General features: G+C 44.6%; 1 protein-coding gene across 6 annotated transcripts in view; it reads right to left on the bottom strand.

Moving 5' to 3' along the window:
- The window catches only part of LOC109431392 (acetylcholine receptor subunit alpha-like), a 681,325-nt gene that overhangs the window by 145,548 nt on the left and 510,189 nt on the right, over positions 1-25,588 (bottom strand). For all 6 annotated transcript variants that reach the window (XR_009996235.1, XM_062845640.1, XM_062845641.1 and 3 more), the window contains one exon: positions 18,417-18,752. Coding sequence is in view for 5 of the 6 variants with exons in the window: in XM_062845640.1 (XP_062701624.1) it covers positions 18,417-18,752 (336 nt within the window). In the remaining variant the exon portion in view is untranslated. The remainder of the gene's footprint in view (positions 1-18,416; positions 18,753-25,588) is intronic.

Genomic DNA, 25,588 nt, shown 5'->3' with positions numbered 1-25,588 from the left:
TTGAGCTATACCTCAATTTATAGGGCAAAATATGCGATTTTGGGCTTTTTTGACTGCAAGCCATTAAGCTTGGAAATATTTTTTTAAACAATCAAAAGGTGAATTGGTCAATTAACATCTAAATTAACGACTCATGCAAAATATTTCGTTTGACCAAATCGAATTTGATAGTTTTAAGCGATTTATATTAGGTACGATATTTCCCATAGAAGTCATCCTCCAAAAGTTGCATGCAAGTTTTCATACTAAACATAAAATGCTTAAATCTATCAAATTTGATTAGGTAAAACGAAATATTTTGCATGAGTCGTTAATTTAGATGTTAATTGACCAATTAACCTTTTAATTGCTTAAAAAAATATTTCCAAGCTTAATGGCTTGCAGTCAAAAAAGTCCAAAATCGCATATTTTGCCCTATAAATTAAGGTATAGCTCAAAATTGTGACGTGTTAGAGCAAATCTGAGCCCGGATTCAGATTCAGCGGCCCAAAATCCTCCGGAGACACATAAGTTTGCTCTTGAGACAAAAAAATGTTGCGCTGTGCTATCCGAGAAGATGAAGAAATGGTCTACGGGCATGTTGGAAATCATCCCCAAAGCGAAGTTGATTGCTGCCAGCTCAGCAACATAAACCGAACAAGGTTCCTGAAGTTTGCGGAAGGCGGTGAAATTTTCATTGAAAACACCGAAACCAGTGGATCCATTTATGCGAGACCCATCAGTGAAGAATCTCTTACAGGAATTGACATTTTGGTACTTTTCGTTAAAAATGCGAGGAATAGATATACATCGAAGTTGATCTGGTATTCCATGAATAGCTTGTTTCATGGACAGATCGTATTTAACAGAGGAACTGTCATTAGTGAAGTGTACACGGGGAGGATTATAACTTGGTAGGCTTATATCAGATGACATGTAGAACAGATAGATTCTCATGAATTTTGATTGAGTGTTCAGACTGAGCATTTCTTCGAAATTTTCAATGACAAGTGTGTTGCTCACTCCACACTTGATAAGTAACCTTAGCGAGAGCTCCCAGAATCGGTTCTGGAGAGGTTTCACCCCTGCCAGGACCTCGAGGCTCGCATTATGCGTTGAGTGCATACAGCCGAGAGCAATACGCAAACAACGGTATTGAATTCGTTCCAACTTTATTAGGTGGCAGTTTGCTGCTGAGTGGAAGCAGAAAGAGCCATACTCAATAACAGAGAGAATAGTCGTTTTGTAAAGTTTTATGAGGTCTTCCGGGTGAGCACCCCACCATGTTCCGGTAATTGTGCGTAGAAAATTGATCCTTTGTTGACATTTTTGCACCAAATACTTGATTTGGGTACCCCAAGTGCCTTTTGAATCAAACCAGACCCCAAGGTATTTCGAAGTCAAAGACTGGTCGATTTCTATTCCCAAAAGATTGAGTTTCAGTTGGGCTGGGTTCCGCTTTCTAGAAAACACAACCAATTGAGTTTTTTGCGGAGCAAACTCGATCCCTAAATCTCTTGCCCAGATTGACAGATTATTTAGAGAATTTTGCAATGGTCTTTGCAACATTTCTGCATGTGGGCCTTTTAGAGAAACCACAGCATCATCTGCAAGTTGTCTTAGCGTGCATTGTCCTTCCAAGCAACTATCAATGTCTTTCACGTAAAAATTATAAAGCAAGGGACTTAAACATGAGCCTTGGGGTAGGCCCATGTAACTTATTCTGGAAGTTGTCAGTTGTCCGAGATTGAAGCTCATATGTTTTTCTGACAACAAATTATACAAGAAATTATTTAAAATTCCTGGAAGTCCACTATTGTGCAGTTTTTCTGACAATATTCCTATGGAAACTGAATCAAAGGCGCCCTTAATATCCAAGAAAACTGAAGCCAGTTGCTCCTTTTCCGCAAAGGCCAGTTGAGTATCTGTTGAAAGCAACGCTAGACAATCGTTTGTTCCTTTGCCCTTGCGAAACCCGAACTGTGTATTTGAAAGCAAGTTATTCGATTCGACCCAATGATCGAGTCGTGATAGGATCATTTTTTCCAACAATTTCCTTAAACATGATAACATAGCAATTGGGCGGTATGAATTATGATCAGACGCTGGTTTACCAGGCTTTTGAATAGCTATTACTTTGACCTGTCTCCATTCATGCGGAACGATGTTGTTCTCCATGAATGAGTTGAACAGGTCCAGTAATCGTCTTTTCGCGATGTCTGGGAGATTCATTAGAAGATTGAACTTGATCATATCGCGTCCCGGAGCGGAATTGTTTGATGAAAGAAGAGCCATAGAAAGTTCCAGCATAGTGAAGGGTCTGTCCAGAGAACCGTCTCTTGGGGATGTTTCCCAAGAAATCGGTTGTGCTGGGACTGAGTCTGGGCAGACCTTTTTCGCAAAGCTGAATATCCAACGGTTGGAGTATTCGTCATTCTCATTGGAAGAAGAGCGGTTTCGCATGTTGCGAGCCACTCTCCAAAGCGTTGTCATTGAAGTTTCTCTTGAGAGACCCTCAATGAAGTGTCGCCAATAACTACGCTTCTTCGCTTTCAGCAGGTTTCTCAGCTGTCTTTCGAGCTTTGCGTACTCTTGATAAAGATCTGAGGTACCGTGCCTACGAAAAGTTTTGAAAGCATCAGATTTTTTAAGATACAACTGGGTGCAATCATCATCCCAACCTAGTGTGGCTGGTCTTCTTTTGAAGGTTGCACTTGGAACACGTCGTTTTTGTGATTCTAATGCACTCTTATATATCAGTTCAGACAGGAATCGATACTCATCCAAAGGTGGGAGGGGATTGAATGATTCGATGCCAAAAGATACCGCTTCTGCATACTTTTGCCAATCGATATTCCTTGTGAGGTCAAAAGGAACCTGAATTGGCTGGTCTAACCTTTCACTATTATGTTTTATGGTGGTTATAATGGGTAAGTGATCACTACCATGAGGATCCTCGATTACCTTCCACAAGCAATCGAAAGATAGTGAGCTTGACCCCAGTGATAGGTCGAGACGACTTTCTTTGCCGTCAGATGCAATACGTGTCACTTCACCTGTATTTGAAATGTTCAAATTGAAATCGTCGCACAAATCATAGAAAATGGCCGCTCTATTATCGTCATATGGTTCGCCCCACCCTGTACCATGCGCGTTCATATCACCCAGAATTAAAACTGGATGTGATAGTGCAGAAACCGCATTCCAAAGATGACGGCGGTTAATTGAAATTCTTGGAGGAATGTAAACGGAAGCTACGCAAAGTTCTTTACCCTTTACGTTCATTTGGCAAGCGACGATTTCTACGCCAGGATGAGTCGCGAAGTTCACTTTTATATTTGGCCACTTCTGGCGGGATACCCCGAATTAGTTCCGGAACTCTACCGGATCAGATATAGTCTGAGACTATTTTCCTGTTTACCATTCAGCAGGTTACAGAAAAAGCGGTGATTTGATGTGTCGCATGTATGGGTTTGGTTCACTTTTATATTTGGCCACTTCCGGCGGGACACCCAGAACCGGTTCCGGAACACTACCGGTTCAGATACAGTCCGCGGCTATTTTCCTGCTTACCGTTCATCAGATAATCGAAAATGCCGTGGTTTGATGGGTCGCATGCATGGGTTTGTTGCAATTTCATATCTGGCCCCTTCCTGGGGTACTGGTCCAGAACACCTAAATGGCCATAACTCCGGAACGGCTGGACCGATTAAAACCATTTTCAATAGGAAACAATATGACAATATTCCGCGTCGATTGAAACCAAAAGCGTTGAAGTCGGATGATATTTACTATGTAAAAGTGAGGTGACATTTTTGTACACATACACACATACACACGCACACACATACATACACACACACATACATACACATAGACATCATTTCAACTCGTCGAGCTGAGTCGATTGGTATATAAGACTTGGCCCTCCGGGGGTTCTATCAAAATTTCATTTTTGGAGTGTACATATAGCCTTTCGGTACACCTTGGTGTACGAGAAAGGCAAAAAATGCAGCAACGAAAATCAAATTATCATTTCATTTTCCGGAAATGCTCTGTTAACAAAGCATCACCGACCATCACAACGCAATGCACAACGGTTATGCAATAAAGGAGCGACGTTGCGCAGGTGGACAACAATGCTCACATTTGCCAAGTGCGCGCGCCACGCGTCGAGAGCAACAATCATTCCGCTTGTCAACGTTTTCACAAGCATTTTTCCACCGCAAATTCGTTTTCCCACACTTCCGACCGTATGTTGAGTGCGAGTGGATCGGGGTTGAATCCGTCGCTTTTTATGGATCCGTTTCGCTTGTGAGCTTTTTGCCTTTCTCGTACACCAAGGTGCACCGAAAGGCTATATGTTCACTCCAAAAACGAAAATTTGATAGAGCCTCCGGAGGGTCAAGTGTTATATACCAATCGACTCAGCTCGACGAGTTGAGATGATGTCTGTGTGTGTGTGTGTGTGTGTGTGTGTGTGTGTGTGTGTGTGTGTGTGTGTGTGTGTGTGTGTGTGTGTGTGTGTGTGTGTGTGTGTGTGTGTGTGTGTGTGTGTATGTGTGTGCATATGTGCGTGTGTGTGTGTGTATGTGTATAAAAAGGTCACCTCATTTTTAGATAGTAAATATCAACCGATTTCAACGACCGATGGTTCATTCGACAGGGCATTTTGTCCCATTGTTTCCTATTGAAAATGGTTCAGATCGGTCCAGCCGTTCCGGAGTTATGGCCATTTTGGTGTTCCGGATCGGTACCCCAGGAAGGGGCCAGATATGAAAACGCTACGAACCCATGCATGCGACACATCAAACCACGGCATTTTCTATAACCTGATGAACGGAAAGCAGGAAAATAGCCTCAGATCATATCTGAATCGGTAGTGTTCCGGAACCGGTTCTGGGTGTCTCGCCGGAAGTGGTCAAATATGAAAGTGAACCAAACCCATGCATGCGACACATCAAACAGTGGCTTTTTCGATAACCTGATGAATAGTAGACAGGAAAACATTCTCAGACCATATCTGGGTGTCCCGCCGGAGGTGGCCAAATATGAAAGTGAACCAAACCCAGGCATGCAACACATCAAACAGCGGATTTTTCGATAACCTGATGAACAGCTGGGAGGAAAATATTCTCAGACCATATCTGCACCGGTAGTGTTCCGGAACAGGTTCCGGGTGTCCCGCTGGAAGTGGCCAAATATGAAAGTGAACCAAACCAAACCCAAGCATGCGACACATCGAATAGCGGCTTTTTCGATAACCTGATAAACAGTAGGCAGGAAAACATTCTCAGACTAGATCTGAACCGGTAGTGTTACAGAACCGGTTCTAGATGTCCCGCCGGAAGTAGCATAAAAATTAACCAAATCTTTAAATGCGACGCATCAAATCGCTGCTCTTTAGGTAACCTGAAAAACGTTTAGCAAGAAAATAGCTTCGTACCATATTGGAAACGACCTATGTGGTCAAATGTAGAAGAGAACTAAACCCGGCACATTGAAGAGCGGCTTTTTAAATGACATGATGACCGATTAGCGAGAAAATAGGCTCAGACCACATCTAAGATCTTTTAAAAGACTACCGATAGTGTTCCGGAACCGATCTAGGGTATCCCGCTGGAAGTGGCCAAATGCCAAAAGGAACCAAACCCATGCATGTGACACATCAGATAGCGGATTTTCCGATAACTTGATGAACAGTTAGCAAGTGGAGCCTCGTAGCCGTGCGGTTAGGGTCACCAAGCTTCTAATCGCACCATGCAATGGGGTGAGGGTTCGATTCCCGCTCCGGGCGATGAAACTTTTCGTGAGAATAGTTTCTTCTCCGTATCCACTGGTGCATGCTCCGTGTGTCCCTTGTCTAGTGTTTAGTTTCATTCAGTCTGTACAGCCTCTGGCTGAAGACGGTGTCCGCGTCTTTTTTTTTTTTTTTTTTATAAAATAAGCTCTGACCAACTTAAGACAATATCGGTAGTGGTCCAGAACCGTTTTAGTTGTTACGCCGGAAGTGGTCAAATGCAAAAATGAATTCATGGCTTTTTAGGGAACCTGTTGAACCACGAAACTAGTTTCAATCCGCATAAGGGACAATCGGTACTGTCCCGTAATCGGTTCCTGGTGTCCCGCCGGATGTAGGCAAATGAAAAAATGATCCTAAGCCATGCATGCTTTACATAAAATCGTGACTTTTTATGATAATCCGAAAAACGGATAGCAAGAAAATTGGCTTCCGGATTGGGTTCCTCGGGTATCCTACCGAATGTGGCTTAATACAAAAGTGAACCAAACTAGAGATGGTCGGGTTTCAGATTTTACAGACCCGAACCCGACCCGTACCCGAAACATTTTCAAATTCAAAACCCGGACCCGACCCGAACCCGAGAATTTTTTGCTCTCTCAAACCCGGACCCGACCCGAACCCGAAAAATTTTCGTCGATCAAACCCGAACCCAACCCGAACCCGAGAAAATATTTCTCAATAAACCCGACCAAAACCCGAGTTGAAAAATAATTGTTAAATGTATCGAATATGACAAATAAAGCATTTTTCTAAATACTGATTTTTTTACACTGGTACCAAACCCGACTTGAACCCGACGTTTTTCAAACCCGACCCGACCCGTACCCGAAAATTTTGAAAATGTTTAAACCCGGACCCGACCCGAACCCGAGTTTTTTATTAATTTTCAAGCCCGAACCCGACCCGTACCCGTCGGGTTCGGGTTCGGGTCGGGTTTCGGGTTTGAAAACCCGAAACCCGACCATCTCTAAACCAAACCCTGATGTATAACATGATCAAACAGCGTTTTTTTAATAATCTGAGGAACGATTAGCGAGAAAATAGGTTCAGACCACATTAGAGGCTACCGATAGTGATGCAGAACCAGCATTGGGTGCTCGCAGGAACTACAAAAGTGAACAAAGTCAATACAATCGATAAATATGTGTAAGAGAACAAAATCTTGACTGAACTAAGTACACATACAAACAGACGTCTCACTCTACTCACCCATAGTGCTTGTTTTCAACGGTTGAATCAAATAAAAATTGTTTTTGTTCGTTTGACGTTTACTCACTATCGTTATCAAGCCAGTAGCGGCTTCTGAAACGCAACCTGATTAGCATTTGGCGATTATTTTTTCGTGACGAATAAAATAGCAATATGTTAAAAATGATATGTCTGGTTGTCTGTACTAAAGCAATCTCATCAAATTACATCAAGAATCACACCCTTTCAGATTACTGAGGTGTAAAAATATACAGTAGGATGGGTCTACGTTATATTGGAAAATGAAAATAATCGCATCAACCCCGGACAAAGTTTTTTCAATCCTCTTTTGCGTCCAAATCTACTGGGAATAATTTTATGGTTTTATTGCTTGCATTTTTTGTCAAATTTTACAAGAATCTTGTAACCCATGATAATGAAATATAGACTAAAGTATGCAGAAAAAACTTTGCCGAAGACCGTAAAGTCATCTGTGATTGTGACAGAAGTGATTCAGTGATAGTGAAGGCTTTCAAGCAGTCAACTGGAAATTATGATCTTTTTCAGCTCTGTCTATACGTTTAACATAACATATTTCCATTAATAAGTTTCTCAATTATATTAAAATAATTGCTATTCTAAGTAAGGTAATCACAGGATTCAGGAACAGTTCCGATTACGTCGATGGAAAGATCATGCTTCAGAATGATGGCTCATGCACAGAATCTTGCTGAACAAAGCAATAGCGAAAGATTCCAGTTCTAGACCGCCCGATAGGTAGGAGATTGTCCGCAAACCGAACGGACTCAATATATACCAAAATTTCCGCATAACATTTTTGAGTTTAGAAAAGCCATCTTGACTAGGAAACCTTGACCGATTGATCCTTTGAAAAGGCCCCATACGGACCGAAACGTCGGAAAAATCATAAGCTAGTATTTTCGATTTCCCTAAAAGACTGCAACGCCAACATTCTGAAGCAAAATCATCCCAGTCGTATCCCAACCAAGGAAAGATCATGAATACATGTTCGAGGAGAAAGGCACTATCACCACTAGGTGGATTAATCTGTTTTTTTTTCGGTTTTTATATAAATTATCATAAAGTATCTGCTTTTTATTGTTTTTCAGTAAATAGCGCAAATTGATACATATTTCATGCTGCACTTTAGTCCTTACTTTTCATTTCATGTTTTTATCGTTTGGAATCACATGGTAACCCAGATGATGCATAAATGAGGCGATTCGTTATGCAGCTATATATTGATGGATATTTTGATAAGTTATTAAATTTAAAACCCGCCTCGTCAGTAATTTAAGTTAATTAAATTAACGGAAATCAATGGGAATTGGGAACGCTTCCATTTGGGGTTCGCTCATTTCTGGGACCTCCAACCATGGCATTGAAGGAGAAGGAACGACTTCTCGAACTAACTATCTAGAGTAAGGTGGGGCAAAAGTGCGACCTTAGTTGATAATTCAACCTATTTCAAAAAATCGAAGCAGATATAAATAAATAAATACCGTGTGGTGATTCTACCATCCATTAGCTAAAATTTTGCTGAACAAAGTTACGCCAAATGTCTTTTCAATTTTGAGTTACAACACTTTTTGTATGTGTGTGTTTTATTCGAACTCTTGCCCCACCACTGGGGCAAAAGTTCGAATCTAGTGTTTGTGGAATTTTGCTAACCGAGGCGCACTATTTTGACACTTTGGTAATAGGAATACCTGAAACCACTTAATATTTGATGTTAGAACTGGAATACACTTTAAAATACGATTTGAATTTTACCCAAATCAGGGTTAAATTTACTACACCAAAAATTAGTAGTTTTCCGCCTAATTCAGATAAAACAACTTTTTTTTTCAACTTTAATCGAATTTTCTCACTAATTCCATCACTCTTAGAGATAATATGTACATTTTGCACAATTTTAGGTTTATACCAAAAGTTGCCACATGACTCGAACTTTTGCCCCACAATTCGAACTTTTGCCCCACTATGTGTAAAATACGATTTTCAAATCTTTTTTGCAAAAAGTTATACATGCGAGAGCATCTTCAAAATATACCTAGTTACGCCCCAAAATAAAATATCGAATTCGATTTCATTAAAATTTCATTCCATGCGTTGGAAGGGCCATCGCATGTTACAATTTTTTGATCAAAAACCAACATTTTGTCATAACTTCTCGAAATATTGATCAATTTTCATAATTTTTGAAGTGAAAGACTCTTTTTCAAAAAGGGTTCGAACAACCTTGACACCCGAAAGAAATAATTTGAATTGAGTTCAAAAACTTCAAAAGAAACTCTTGCCCCACTCGAACTTTTGCCCCACTTTACTCTATCGTACCCATTACCGCTAATCTCATAGTCTCTCCGGCACAAGGACTGGGTGTATTGCAGCTATGGACTTTGTGATTCCTCTTTGAGGACGACATCAAGGTGTGGCGCTAGAGCCCATCAAGCATAGTATGCCCAATTATAATGGTATGCCCAAAAACTGTTAGAAGCGATAATGGAGAGGTTAACCCCTGCACACACAGTTAAGGACAAGGTATTTGGAGTACATTGCTCAAAATTTCTAGAGCACCGTTTTTTAGAACCGTTGAACGGATTTGGATTAAAATGCATCACGCTATTGACAACCACTGAACAATTAGCGTGATGCATTTTCATCCAAATCCGATCAACGGTTCTAAAAAACGGTGCTCTAGAAATTTTGAGCTATGTACTCCAAATACCTTGTCCTTAAAATAAAAGTGTAAATTTAAGTGTATTTTAATGCACATATTTGGAGCATCAAAATAAACTCAAAATTCCATCGCGTTTTAAATTTACGAGAGTGGATAAGCGAGACAAATCGTGTAAAATTAAACGCCATTGAATTTTACATGAAGCACAGCACGCGGCTCTCGTGGTATGTTCCTTTTCCCGTTCGTTCCCACCGATCCCGCTTCCCCGGCTGGTAGAAGATAGCATGGTTTAGTAAACATTGGTAAATCATGTCAATATTGGGTTGAAATCTATGTTTTATTACGCTTGTTTCCATATTTAATGCAATACATGAATATTCAATTCGCTAAAGCAGCTGAGGTTCCAGTAATGGTCCAATCTCGTCGTCCGTCTCGATGGTGAGCTCCGCGGGCTGATTGCAACGAACAATAACCAGCAGTTTTGTTGTGATATGCGCACATCTGAAAATATGCAATTTTCGAATGAAAAATCACTTTCACTCAGCAACAAATGCATTGCATGTACTTACCCCTTACTTCAGATGGGTTTCGAGCAAACGTACTCGCGTTTTCCTCAGAGAAATGGTCAAAACAGGTCAAAATCAGAAAAGCCTCAGCAGCGAAGCAATTTCGTGTCAGCCATACTACACACTTATTTCAGAGTCACTTGTTCGGCTGTTCTATTTTCGGTAAAAGTTCGGATTACCGAAGTTCAGCACAGTTTACCGAAGTTCGACTATTTTTTACCGAACGTTCGGTAAACATTACCGTTGATTCAGTAGAGTTTACCGAACGTTCGGTAATTTTTTGACGAACTTCGGTAATATGTTGCTGAACATTCGGTAATCTGAACTTTTACCGCAAATAGAACAACTGAATACGGTACTTTATTTTAAGTGTGTAATTTTCAAAACGTATCGGGTTTGGAAGTTGTCAGTGTGATTTTACACGTCGATGGGAATTCAAAGTTTTAATGACAGAAAAATCAATGTACTTCAATGCGCTTTTGAGAGAGACGTTGAAAACACACGATGATGTAATATCGTATGAATAAATGTGTAAAAATGTATCGTTTTTAATGCTCTTATTATGTGCATTGATTTTAACTTAATATTCCATCATATTGCTTTTTCAAGTAATGTAAATTTACTTTTTTCATACTTTACACGCAGTTTAAATTTAAATATTTTTTGCTGTGCATGCCACAAAAGTTCAGCTTATTGGACGAAGTAGCTTAATTGAGTCAATTGGGGAGGGAAAAAATCCCTTGCACAAGGAGTGGTTTAGCTTGATCTCATTTAAAAAGAGCATAGACACTAGACAGCCTAAGGTTGCAATGCGCAAAGTGGCAGCGTAGGGAACCCTGTCTCCTCCACGGCTAGTGCGTCAACCAACGAAAGCCAAGGTTACGAAGTCTACTCAGACGGAGGCCTTCACTTACGCAGGAAGCACTCGCAGAAGCGGTTGAGGCAGCCATCAGGTGAGGAACTGTCTGGCGGTGCCCGTAACTTACCCCGAAAGATCGTCAATAATGCCGGCAAGTCGGACCACAGCCAAGCGTCCCGGAAATCTGGGAAGTCTGAGCCTGAAAGGGACAAGGGTTGCCTTGGTACAGCTACCTGTGGCGCTTGTAAATAAGTCCGTCAAAGTAGGGAAGCTGAAGTTGGGCTGGTCAGTATGCCAACTGACCTTTCATGAGCCTCCGGAGGTTTTCTTTAAGTGTCTGTAAACAGGACACAAATCGTGGGACTGCAAAGGCCCTGACAAGATCAAACGATACAGGCGATGCGGCGTCGAAGGCCATAAGGCACGAGGTTACACGAATCCATCCATGGGTTTGATTTGTTCCGGGAAATCCGTGAACAACAGGCCCCCAAGGGGTGATCCAAGGTGCCCGGCCTTCAAGAAAGCCGTAGTGAATGAATCACATGACAGACGACGGAAGATGATTTGGGATAGTACTTTGTAAGCAGCACTACAAAGCACTACAAACGACTATAATGGATCATTGAAGCCGACTTTTCCGCTATCCACCGCATCAAAACAAAACCGCCACCGTATATGGACGTTCACACAGTGACAGCAGTCGAGTTACGTCAAACACACAAGGCTACGGTGGCGCTATCTGTTCATTTCATAGCGGCCGTTTTAGTTATTTTAGTGATCCATTCCAAATGACTTTATGCCAAAAATGAAGCGACCACCCGAGAAAATAAACATCGGAGTGTTTATTATTTATTTTCTCACTGATTGGAAACGTGATGCGCGAGTGTTGCTAAAATGTCTGAATCATGATTTGTTGTTCCGTAGCAAACTGGCATTCACTGGGAGCGGAACCATTGTCACGAAGTCGCATATGCTTCTGGGCTTCGCGGACGATATCGACATCATCGGAATCGACCGTTGGGCCGTGGAAGAGGCGTTCGTACCTTTTAAGAGGGAGACTGCGAGGTTTGAACTTACGATTAACACCACAAAGACTAAGTACATGATTGCTGCATCGCAACCTAGCGATTTATGACCAAAAAGTGCAACCATACTTGTATCTTGTGACTTTAATTTGAAGAAGAAAGAGTCGATGAGGAGAAATCGATCATGTTACTTTCTCCCTTATTTAAACTCAACCTAGAATTATGTCAAAGTGTACATGCTCATAGAGCCTGCTGCGATTTTTTGACAGTTTAGCATCCGCTCTGGACGGTCATCAGGATGACGAAATCACGCTCTCTCAAAGTGGCTCAAAACAAGAAAAGGCAATGTGATTGGAAGTTAAAAAGGAAATGCCGGAAGGAGATACAAGGAGATCCTGAACTTAGAAGAGTGAGCCAAAATGCCGGAGAGAAAACCCAACACGGTACAGAGTGAATTGAAGCATGTCGCATTTTCGGTCCATTAGGAAAAACACCATAAAATGAATGGTAGTTGACTTGAATTTGTTCCAGAAAATTTGGATTTTTGCCTTTCTCGTACACTAAGTGTACTGGAAAGGCTATATGTTCACTCCAAAAATGACTTTTTGATAGAAGGTCCGGAGGGTCGAGTCACATATACCAATCAACTCAGCTCGACGAATTGAGGTGATGTCTGTGTGTGTGTATGTGTGTATGTATGTGTGTATGTATGTGTGTGTGTATGTGTGTATGTACAATAAACTCACATAACTTTTTTGAACTAAACCTCAACCGATTTTAATGACCGACGGTTCATTCGACGCGGCATATAGTCCCATTGTTTCCTATTGAAAATGATTCGGATCGGTCCAGCCGTTCCGGAGTTATGGCCATTTAGGTGTTCCGGACCGGTACCCCTAGGAGGGGCCAGACATAAAAATGCAACAAACCCATGCATGCGACACATCAAACCACGGCATTTCCGATAACCTAATGAATGGTAAGCAGGAAAACAGCATCAGACCATATCAGAACCAGTAGTGTTCCGGAACCGGTTCCGGATGTCCCGCCGGAAGTGGCCAAATATAAACGAGAACTAAACTTATGCATGCGACACATCAAACAGCGGCATTTTCGTTAGCCTGATGAACGGTTGGCAGGAAAATAGTATCAGACCATTTCTGAACCGATAGTGTTCCGGAACCGGTTCCGGATGTCCCGCCGGAAGTGGCCAAATATAAAAAAGAACCAAACCCATACATGCGACACATCAAACCACGGCATTTCCGATAACCTGATGAATGGTTAGCAGGAAAACAGTATCAGACCATATCTGAACTGGTAGTGTTCCGGAACCGGTTCCGGATGTCCCGCCGGAAGTGGCCAAATTTAAAAGAGAACCAAACCCATGCATGCGACACCTTAGTTACCCAATATATTTAAAATGATCAGATCTTTCAATTGCAGTTGATAACTGATACTCCAGTACTTGTTTTAAAGATATAAATTTAGGGGAAATACTGTTACATGGAAAAATATTAAGGAAATTTGCTGAAAAACTATCAAAGTTACCCCGTTTTACGGTATAGGAGACACCCGTACGAAAGGGGCAGGGGGAGCTTCGAACATTCCTAATTTCAGCGTGACATACTTAATGGATGCTCCCCATGGAACACATCAATTCGCGGCTTTTAAGTCAGCCTGACAACCAGTTGACAAGAAAATAACCACAGACAATATCTGGGACAACCAGTAGTGTCATGGAATCGGTTCCAGGTAAGGTACACCGGGGCAAGTTGAAACGGGTGGGACAAGCTGAAACAGCGGGTTAACATGATGTTTTCTAATGATGGTTAACAGTTTGATCGCCATAACACATAGTTTTTTATTCAAACAGGAAAAAATTCCAAATTGTATTGAAATCTATTTCAAAACTTCGTGTTTCATCTTGCCCAACCCGTTTCAACTTGCCCCGGTGTACCTTATCCGCCGGAAACGATCAAACGTGGAATTGAACCAAACCCATGCGTGTGGTATATCAAATAGTAGAATTATGAAAGTGAACAAAACCAATGTTAGCGATAAATCAAATCTTGATTTTTTTTAAAACCTGGTAAACGGTGGGAAAGATTAAAAGTGAAGAAATGGTCAAAGTTATCATATATGCAAAAGAATAAAATTGTGACCAAAGCAATCTCATCAAATCACACCAATTCAAATTCCTGTGGTGTTAATATAAAGTAGGATGGATCATATTCGACGAGAAAGGCACTATCACCACTAGGTGGATTAATCTGGGTTTTTCTTTGTTACGATAGGGTTACTGCTATAACTCAGTCAATTTCAAACCAATTGATATGAAATTTTGTTCATGGCCAGATACTATGCGTATCTTATCGTATTCTAAAACTCAATTCAATTGACAGAAAACTGACAGCTACAGCAGCAAGTGTACAAAATAGGTACTCCTGCCCAAATGGGTGATTTTTTAAAATTCTTAATCACTTAACCTAATTTACAGCTCTATTGTCCACTGGGGCACTACGTGAGCAATTTCAATTGACAGCTGCACTTACATTTTGTACAGCGCCTAGATTCTATTCTACTTTATCGAACTGGTTGCCTTTCTGCTGCTTTCACTTTCTCTATATTATACCTGATGAGCACAAGGATGATGATGGATGGCCGTTGTGTTCCTTTCCAGTCCGATTGGGGGTCCATTATGAGTAGCAGTTCGCCGATGTCCAGGTATCCGGGTCCGTTTGAGCCATGGGGCTCAGAAGAGGGTCAGTGTCAGTTGCTCTCGGGGGAAAAGCAACTGACGAAAAATTGCAAGTACCGGGGCTGGGAATCAAACCCATGACCATCTGCATATGAAGCGAACGTGTGACCAACTACGCCACGGGCCCCGGCAATGGGTGAAAATTGTAGGTTTTGTTGTTGTTCTTTTGTTTGAAACATTTGAATTAATGGTAGCTACCATTCATTTTAACGTATTGTAACAATACATTCTGTTGTATTACTGTGCACATTTTATCTGGGTGAATAGCTGGCACAGGAATAAAAACAACCGAGAGCAAGCACCGGAACGGGATAACTGACAACTCCAGTAGCAACGCCGTGTCAGTCATCACGATTGGGTTGCTGAAGGCATGATCCATTAAGATAAGCGACAATAAGATGAAATTAATTTGTGAAACATTTCATTTTCATTTATTTACCATTACATTACAATCATAATAAAAGTGAATCACAACACTCGGTTCGTGACTGCAGTCCGCCATCCTCGACCGCGTCCAATACTTGTCAGATCGTTCTGCACATGGTCCGCCAACCTTGTCCGCTGCCCTCCAGGTCTTCTTGTACCATCCGGATTTCTTGCGAACACCAGCTTTGCAGGGTTGTTGTTCGGCATTCTCACAACATGCCCCGCCCACCGTATCCTTCCAGCTTTTGCCACCTTCCGGATGCCAGGTTCGCCGTAGAGTGCATCGAGCTCGTGATTCCTCTCTTCGCCGCCACACACCGTTCTCCTGCGCATCGCCAAAGATGTTCCTAAGGACTCGTCGCTCAAATACTCCGAGTGCTTGCATGTCTTCCTCTAGCATATTTCAGTTCTCGTGCCCGTAGAAAACCACCGTTCTTATCAGCGTTTTTACCATGGTACATTTATATTTCTACCCGGACAGGAGGCGTGGTGAGCCAGTCATAGTGGAGAAGCTTGCGAAGCAAGACAAACGCTACTTTATGCACATTATCGACGATTTCAGTCATTTTACAGTGACGTACCTGCTCAAGCAAAAATCCGAAGAAGCCTGATGCTTTAGCTCAGATATCTGACGAGCACATGGTCTCCCTATAAAATCCTGCTTTTGCGAGATTTAGAAATGTATGGAGAATCAAATTAGTCGACGCACCTTAATACGAACTTTCAACCCGAACGTAAAATGTGTGCTGCTGTATGCCAGTGAAATCTGATGTGTATCAGTGGAGAACACTTAACGTCTGCAGGTCTTCGTCAACAGATGCTTGTGGTATGTAATTCGAGCGTGATAGCTGCATGACTGGATCTCCAACGCAGAGATCCATGCAACCAAATGTCGAGAACGATAGGAACTTTGGAGTGAAAATAGAGATCTTCCACACGCTTCGCTAATGTTGAAACAAAATCAGCAAATAAGCGTCAGACTGAACTTCAGTAGTACATCACAGCCAAGGCAGGTTCAGAATCTCATCATGGCGCGATCTTAACAAAGAAGTAGTCGACAGAAGTCTGACTTGGCCACAGGTCAAGGAAATAATGGCAACATTCGGCCAGGATGGAGAACTTTCGCTCAGCATGGTCTGGCTGAATTGCTGTGCGTTTACCGCTTTATTTATAATGCCTTATTGGCTGAAATTTTCACAGAAAGGCCTGTCTATTATCATAATTATTTTACAGTGCTTTGAACAGTCAACTTGGAGCAAAAATGGGTGTGAACTTATGGGTACCCCAAAAGCTAAAATCACGGTAAGTCTTGCTAAATGTGTTGCTAACATGAAAGCGATCCTTTTGTTACAATTTTGCCGGTGTTGAAAAACTTATGTCCTAAATATTAATAAATTATAATAATGAAAGCGTCGATAAGTAAATCTGGGCGATGCACAAAATCCATTTACTTGCGTTTTCTGTCTCGAAAAATCATGAAAGATTACTTTACGTAACATTCAGTAAAATCTAGGAGAACACATGCAGTTCCCAAAGCTATTTGGCGCGAAATACGTCACACGGAGCATGTGCTTTTTACGCCACCAACCAAATCACTCTATTTCGGTGCATTCATTGCAACATCTGTGCATAATACATAACTTTATAACGATTGCAGCACTCGTTTATGATCACACCACGCTGGTTAGCACATTTGGAAGGGGGAAAATGCAGTTTTCTCTATTTTTCATCTGCAAAAATTCTCTTCCTAGTCTCACATTACGGGTTTTTGCTAGTTATGATGAGCACTATCATTTCATGGCGTATTATAAAATGTTCCAGCGTGTCTTGTCTTCCTTCTAATGGAAAGCATACGCTCAGTTTATTGCCGTCACGATCGAAAATTGAAGCTTTTATATTAGGGGCGAAGTTGACGTCAATCGGACGCTCGATTATGTCTGGCTGTAGGGCATGATTGAACTACTCAGTGATTATGTATTTTAATATTCGTCTTGTCTTTCGTTGTGAAATCTCGGAATCGTTCTTGATGGTCGATTGTGTAAATGGTCCATACCCGGAATGATAATGGCATGCCATCATTCGTCTGCCCAAATTCAATAACCCTAAATGATAACGACCTCCTTACCGGCAGGAAAACGAGAAACGGCAGACGGCCTTGTGAAAACAAAAGCACACGAAAATGACCAAACATAAGCGAGCACAAATACACACACGCTCTGGCAGAAGGAAATATTGCGAGCCTTTAGTCTTGGAAACACCCATCAACCTTCCCAAGCGTTAAAACCTTCAGAGCAGCCTAATATATTATTAACGTGATGCCGTTCTATCTCATGTGGCCAGCACATGCCATCCGGTTGGTGGGTTACCGTGTCTCGAGGAGACTCAATCAGGCTCAGACGAATTATCATGACCATTCATTGACACACTCAAGGATGATTGTACCAACCACCCGACCCACTTGCCCGACACTTAGCCTTGTGTCGATAATCGGCTTTTAGTATGTAAAGGAATTCCCAACGCTTTCATGTTCACTAAAGTAGGGATAAGGAATTTACGCATTACAGTTCAATTTATCCTTTCTGCTACAATCGATTAGAAGCACTTCTTATACAGGTTAAGAAAACAAAACTAATTGATTTTATTACGGTTTTGCTTATTTAAGAACAACACTATAGCTGTTAAAACTCTTGGGTAACAGCTTTTAAGGTTAAGAGTTTCAAAACAGTCTTACGTATTTCAGAATGTTCTTCATTTCACATGATTCATTTGTATGTTGTTTTGTGTTAGATGTGAGCTATATGGCTGTCAATCCAACTATATTCTCCATGAAGTTACGTCCTACCTCAAGCAAAGCCTGTTCTTTGCTTTGAAGCACTTTTACATCTACTACCTGTGAGATTCTTCTGCCAATAATCATGGTATTGTGCATGTGTACATCGTGCGACAGGAACGAAGCTACTATTTATAGTAAAATTCCAGGACCAACCAGAAATCTAGCCCCTCACCCCTTAGTATGATCACATTGAATACTCGTGTGCCTACTGCATCGACTGTATAGGCCCACCATAATGAATGTTCAGTTATCATTTTAACCATCCAAAAACTCACCTGAAACCCATCGTACGTCCAGCTTCCGAACTTCATCACACACGTTTGCTCGTCGAAGGGAAAATACTCCACATCGATCTCGCAGGAACTTTTGTAAATGGCCGGCGGTCGCCACTCGACCCGCCCCGTGTAGTTGAGGGTGGCTTTCGTTGCCAGCGTCACCTCGAAGTTACCGTCGGCGTTGTTGTACAGCACGATGTCCGGCCGCCAGATGTGATCCGATGGGACGTGCAGCATCTCCACTCCGCCGTACTCCTTCGGTTCCCACTTGAGCTTGTAGTCGTACCACGTCTGTTCCACCCACAGGTTCGTTGTCATGATTTGATTTTTCAGATTCTGTTGGAGGGGAAAGGAGAGAACAAAGCAATATGTTTATTGAGATTGTTGAAGTAAAACTAATGTGAGAGTAGTCGAAATGTTGAAGTAGTATTTCATCAAATATCAGGTAATCAACCCCGGTGGGAACTTCTTTCGTATGTCAAAAGGGACAGGATGTTGGTGTTACTAACCAGCAGAAAACTACAGAGACGCATTGTTGCAGGACGTCAAGCAATTTTGGACTCCGCAGAACTCTACGATCGATCAAAGTTCGTCGTCACACGAAGTTAACTATCTACAAAACGCTTATCACACCAGTAGCCTTCTATGGGCACAAAACATGGACTCTACCTGCAGAGCACCAACGCGCCCTTGGAGTTTTCGAACGGAAGCAGGTGTTGCGAAGCGGAGAGCAGATGGAAGACGAGACTTTGAGAAGCTGAATGAACCACGAACTGCATAAGCTGCTGAGAGAACCAACTATCGTCCACTACGCGAATATCGGGAGGCTACGGTGGACGGGTCGCGTCATCAGGAAGTCGAATAGCAACCCGACTAAAATGGTTCTCGAGAGTCATCCGACCGGTACAAGAAGACGTAGTGCGCAGCGAGCTAGGTGAATCGACCAAGTGGAGGACGATCTGCGGACCCTACGCAAAGTGCGGAACTGGAGACAAACAGCCATGGACCGAGTGGAATGGAAACGGATACTATGTACAGCAGAGGCCACCCCGGCCTTATTCTGATCGGTAAGGTAAGTATATTGTCATATCTAGGAACAAATAAGAAAAAATCCAACCTCTACCAAATCTCCAAATCTCTACCTGTTGATCATTAATAACGAAAAAGCTTTCGACCGTCTCAATCAAGAAATCATGTGGGAAGCCGTTAGGCGCAAGAGTGTCCCTGAGAGAATCATCGGCCTCATTGAAGCACAGTACAGGGCATTTTCGTACTGCAGAGTACTGCACAACAGTGTCTTGTCTGATTCCATCCGGATCGTTGCTGGATTGAGGCAAGGATGTATACTATCATCGCTACTGTCCTCATTGACGAGATCCTAGTAGGTGCGATTGATCGTGAACCAAATCTTGGGTTGCTGTTGCAGCCCATTACCATGGAGCACCTTAATGACTTCGAACTGGTTGACGTCGTTGCTCTTCTAGCTCAACTGCGCTCTGATATGCAGAGCAAGCTTGATGATCTTGCCGGTCGTTCTCCGATGGCAGGTCTTGTCATCGACGTCAACAAGACCAAATCGATGGATGTAAAAACGGACAACTCTTCCTGCTTCACGGTATCTGAGCAATCAGTGAAGAATGTTGAAGCCAAATGGCAGCCGATGGTATCACTAAGATCGACATAGGTGCATGGATCAAGAAGGCGAGGGCTGCTTTGCGAGTTTAAGAAATGTATCCTTAATCCGCTGCAGCTGTACGACAGTGAAACTTGGTGTGTATCAGTGGAGCAACGGATGCAGGTCTTCACCAATAGATGCCTGGGGCAGCAGGGACGAAGTCCCGGGGACTGACACCCCCCCCCCCCCCGCTTGCGAGTCAGCCGCGTAGTCCCCGGCTAAGAATAGGACTACTAACCCCAATTCAAGGTGTCAAGCGACCCGTGCTGAAGAATGAGTGATCGAAGGAGTGAAAAAGATGCTCGATCTTTAACGGAGCCTGTGGGGTACCTGGACACCCCCCACAGTAAGCTGTCCCTAACCGCGTTAATGCAGGGCTCTGTCGTGGTGGACATTCTTTCCCGTGCGACTCGTAGGATTTAAACATGAAATCGAACAAAAATAATCAAAATTCAGGTGGAAGTAGTGGTGGGAGCAACCCCTTCGCAAGAAGGAGGTTGATGAGATCTCCGACTAGGAGAAGTGAGGAGGCAGGCGCTGGGAGCTGCGTACGCAGCTCAAGCGTGGGTGCTCCAGTCCATTTCCCGGCAAGCCAGCCGGTGGATGTTATGGACGGAGCGTGGTTGTTGAGGGCCGTCAACTGAGAATCCAAAGGACGGTCCGCAATAGAGGTGGCTGAGCAGCAGCTTGGCAAAATCATCGACTTTGCGTCCACTAAGTCGAACATAAGCAAGGACCTGAAAACGGCCTTGCTTCGACTTAGGGCGTCGATCGACGATGCCAAGCAGGAGCACGCGGCACTCGCGTTGCTGACTGCTGCAGCAGCAGAGCCTGCAAATGAGAAAGTGCCGAAGTTTACCCAAACGGAGGCCTTCTCCTTCGCAGGAAGTCCGAATAAGGCGGAAGCGACTGCTCACGACAAACGGGGCAAGCAATCGCAGAAGCGGGCGAGGCAACCGTCAGGCGAGGAGCTGTCTGGCGATGCCCGCAAGGCCAGGCGAATCATTACCCCGAAAGTCGGTAATAATGCCGGAAGGTCGGGCCCCAGCCAGAGTTCCCGGAAAGCTGGGAAAGGTGGGTCTGGCCCGTCCCGGAACGATGGGAACAAAAGGTTTCGACCGCTGGTGGGCCCTCAACAGCCACAGAGTAGGGCGATCCAAGGGGAGGACCCCCTTGGACGAAGGTAGAGCGGAAGAGGAAGAAGAAGGCGAATCCGCAGGTAGTAGCGCAGGACGCCAAGCCAAGGCGTAGGAGGGCAGGTGCCAAGCGCGAGAAAGGCGACGCGATCGTCATCAAGACGGAACAGTCCAAGTACTCGGACGTCTTGAAGATGATGCGAAGCGACGCCAAGCTTGAGGGTCTTGGAGCCGACGTACGCAGTATTAGACGTACTCGTACGGGCGAGATGATCCTGGAGCTGAGGCGCCAGAAGGAGCACAAGGGCGCCGCCTATAAAAGGCTGGCAGAAGAGGTCCTTGGTGAGGGTGTGCACCCAAGTAACACTCTTGTCACCGAAGAGTCACGGCGGCGCAGGTTTATGTTGCGCAAAAGTCACTGTGACTAACTTCTAGCAAGCAAGTGTTTATTTGTTAGAAGTAAGTCACAGTGACTTCTGCGCAACAAAAACCTGCGCCGCCGTGACTCTTCGGTGACAAGTGTGTTACTTGGGCACTGTGCAGGTGAGGGCTCTGACACATGAGGCGACTCTGGAGGTCAAGGACATTGATGAGATCACCGAAGCGGAACAGCTCGTCATGGCACTGCGGCAACAGTGCGATGTACAGGTGGCCGCCGCAGCCTTTAAGCTACGGAAAGGGCCAGCAGGGACACAGATAGCTTTGGTTCAGCTACCTGTGGCGGACGTCGAAAAGTCCGTTAAAGTAGGGAGCATAAAGGTGGGTTGGTGTGTATATCACCTGACATTCCACGAGACACCAGAGGTTTGCTTCAGGTGTCTGGAACCAGGACACAAGTCGTGGGACTGCAAAGGCCCCGACAGGCGCAAACTGTGCAGGCGATGCGGCGCTGAAGGTCATAAGGCCCAAAGCTACACGAGTCCGCCCATCTGCATGATCTGTACCGGGAAATCCTCGAATAACAGACATCCGATGGGTGGTCCAAGGTGCCCGGCCTTGAAGGCCGCAGTGAACAACAAATCACAGTGCAGGTAACGCAGCTGAACCTGAACCACTGTGATGCGGCTCAGCAACTGCTTTGTCAGGCGGTTTCTGAGTGGGAGACGCATATCGCCATCATATCGGACCCATACCGAGTACCCGCCGGCAACGGCAACTGGGTCGCGGATGGGACCAGAAAAATGGCGGCGATATGGACGACGGGTAAATACCCCGTTCAGGAGTTGGTGTCTACTACCTATGAGGGCTTTGTGGTCGCCAAAGTAAACGGGGTCTTCTTCTGTAGCTGTTATGCACCTCCGCGGTGGCAGATCGAGCAGTTCACGCAAATGCTGGACCGCTTAACGACCGTGCTAACAGGGCGAAGGCCGGTGGTAATAGCGGGTGACTTTAATACCTGGGCCGTGGAATGAGGAAGCCGTTTCACGAACCAACGGGGTCAGATCCTGCTAGAAACACTGGCCATCTTAGATGTCGACTTGGCTAATGTCGGTACCAAGAGTACTTTAGTCGAAACGGAGCGGAGTCAATTATTGACGTGACCTTTTGTAGTCCTGGCCTAACAAGTAGTTCGAACTGGAGAGTAGATGATGGCTACACTCACAGCGACCACCTGGCGGTTCGCTACAGTATCGACTACAACAACAGCAGACAGCGAATAGAAGAAGAGGCGGATAGGCCAAGGCCAAGCCCTCGCAGGTGGAAGAGATCATACTTCGACGAAGAGGTATTTAGGGAGGCGCTCCGCCGTGAGCGAAACTTAATCGGTTTAGACGGCGACGAGCTGGTAGCGGTGCTCTCACGTGCGTGTGATGCGACCATGCCTAGGCGAGTCCACCCTAGAAATGGGAGGCCACCGGCTTACTGCCTACGGGCTAGGCGGCGGATGCAGCGAGCACGATCAGAGTAAGAGCGAAACGAACGGCGTGTGGTGTTCGCCGCTGCAAAAGCCGCGCTTAAGACCGAGATAAGAGCAAGCAAAAAGGCCTGCTTTGAGGGCCTCTGTCAGAGTGCCAATACGAACCCGTGGGGTGACGCCTACAGGATCGTTATGGCCAAGACGAGAGGTGTGATGGCTCCTACAGAGCAATCTCCAGAGATGTTGGAGGGAATCATTGGAGGACTTTTTCCGCGTCATGATCCTAGTCCTTGGCCTCCTTTCGTAGGACAGCCAGGGACTGGGGCTGGCAATGAGGAGAGGGTCGCCGATGTGGAACTTGCGGGGATAGCTAAGTCCCTTAGCGTAGGTAAGGCCCCAGGTCCAGACGGAGTTCCGAACCTGGCCTTAAAAGTAGCTATTGCAGAGGCTCCCGAGATGTTCAGGTCTGCTATGCAGAAATGCCTGGACGAGGGAGTTTTCCCAGAAGCTTGGAAGAGGCAGAGCCTGGTACAATTGCCAAAGGTGGGGAAACCACCCGGAGACCCGTCGGCATATAGACCAATATGCTTGATTGACACGGCGGGGAAGGTGCTCGAAAAGATCATCCTCAATAGAATGTTGAGGTTCACTGAGGGCGAAAATGGTCTTTCGAGCAACCAGTACGACTTCCGGAAGGGGAGGTCCACCGTAGACGCTATCTTGTCGGTTACAAAAACCGCCGAGAAAGCACTCGAGCCTAAGAGGAGGGGAATAAGCTTTTGCGCGGTAGTGACTCTGGATGTAAGGAATGCATTTAATAGCGCCAGCTGGTCTGCTATTGCCGATGCGCTCTTGCGTCTGGGGATACCGGAGTACCTGTACAAGATTCTCGGAAGTTACTTTCAGAATCGTGTACTAGTCTACGACACGGAGGTGGGTCGGAAGTGCTTTCACATAACCCCAGGAGTCCCGCAAGTACTTACAGACTTATGTGCCTGAGGGTTGCGAGCGCGCTCCGTACCGTGTCACACGACGCTCTCTGCGTCATTACTGGTATGGTGCCTATCAGCATTCTTATCAGTGAGGACATGGAGTGCTTCGAAATGCGCGGCACAAGAGGCATACGCAGGACTGCCAGGATGGCCTCTATGGTCAAATGGCAGCGCGCGTGGGACAGTTTCACCAAAGGAAGGTGGACCCATAGGTTGATACCGAGGGTAGATAGTTGGATTAATAGGCGCCATGTGGAAGATACATTTCACCTGACACAGGTCCTTACAGGTCATGGTTGCTTCCGACAGTATCTACACCGTTTTGGGCATGCGGATTCTCCCGAATGCCCAGTGTGCAATGGTTTAGAGGAAACGGCGGAACACGTCTTGTTCGTGTGCCCGCGTTTTTGCACAATGTGTGACCGCATGCTTGCCACATGCGGGAACGACACAAACCCGGACAACTTGGTCCAGAGGATGTGTAGGGATGAGTTTGGCTGCAACGCCGTTTCAACGGCTATCACCCATATCGTCTGGGAGCTACAGAGGAGGTGGCGCGTGGACTCGGAGAATGGCTAGTTCAGATGCAGTACAAGAGGTGGTCCAGGGGATCGGAGTCGGCTTCGTAGGTCATACCGGTGCCCTGCGGTCGAGATCGACCCTTACAGCGATTAAGTGGCCGCGGAGAGGAAGTCCCGGTAGCGGTGCTGTTGTGGCGTCGGTTAGATCCGAGCCCGCGGTTGGAAAGGGGTCCCCGGCAAGGGTCGGGGCAGGTGGAGACCCTGCTGTCAGCAACCTTCTGGTGCAGCTGATAGGGCCTGAAGGGTAGTGATACCCTTGCCTTCGGCAGGTCAGATCGGGTTGCACGTGGGCATCAGTTCTTGATGTCTGCAAAGCAGTTGGGCGCGGGCGGGGTTGACCTCGCCCGCCTTCCGAGGACAAAGGGAGTGGCGAGGACCACTCGAGAAACTGGCTAAGCGCCAGCATGTTACCGTTATGGACTCTTCAGAGCGAGTCATCGATGTACGTTGCTGCTACACACCTAGAAAATATCATGTAATTTTAGGTGTCCTGAACCTGATATATACGAGCATCATCAACACAAATTTAGAGGTTCTAACATGTCAATGTACGTCTTTCATGACACCCCAAAATAAAACTTATTTTTTCTTAGCGTCTAGCAATCGCTAGAACCGATTTGACAGATAAAACGTAGAAAAGTAAAATATTGTCATACATGGGGGATTCGAACACCGGATCTGCTGATCGTGAGTCACATCTCTTACCTCTCGGCTATTTCACCGAGTTAGGAGGTGGCTGATGAATGTGGTACCGATTCTACGTTTCTAGTGAAACGGATTTGTTGACATCTAACGCAACCAACCATCACTTACATGATGCGCGTAAAATTGAGTCCAATTTGTGATTCAGTCTTGAAACGTTTACGTTTTTTGGTGATTCCGTTTCGTGGAAATTTCAGAATTTCTAAGTGTGTACCCTAACCTTCTGTT

Source organism: Aedes albopictus, chromosome 1, assembly GCF_035046485.1.
Source record: "Aedes albopictus strain Foshan chromosome 1, AalbF5, whole genome shotgun sequence".
In the NCBI taxonomy this organism is placed as follows: domain Eukaryota; kingdom Metazoa; phylum Arthropoda; class Insecta; order Diptera; family Culicidae; genus Aedes; species Aedes albopictus.
Note: the sequence above shows the minus strand (reverse complement) of the source record. Positions and strands in the feature narration are given on the sequence as shown.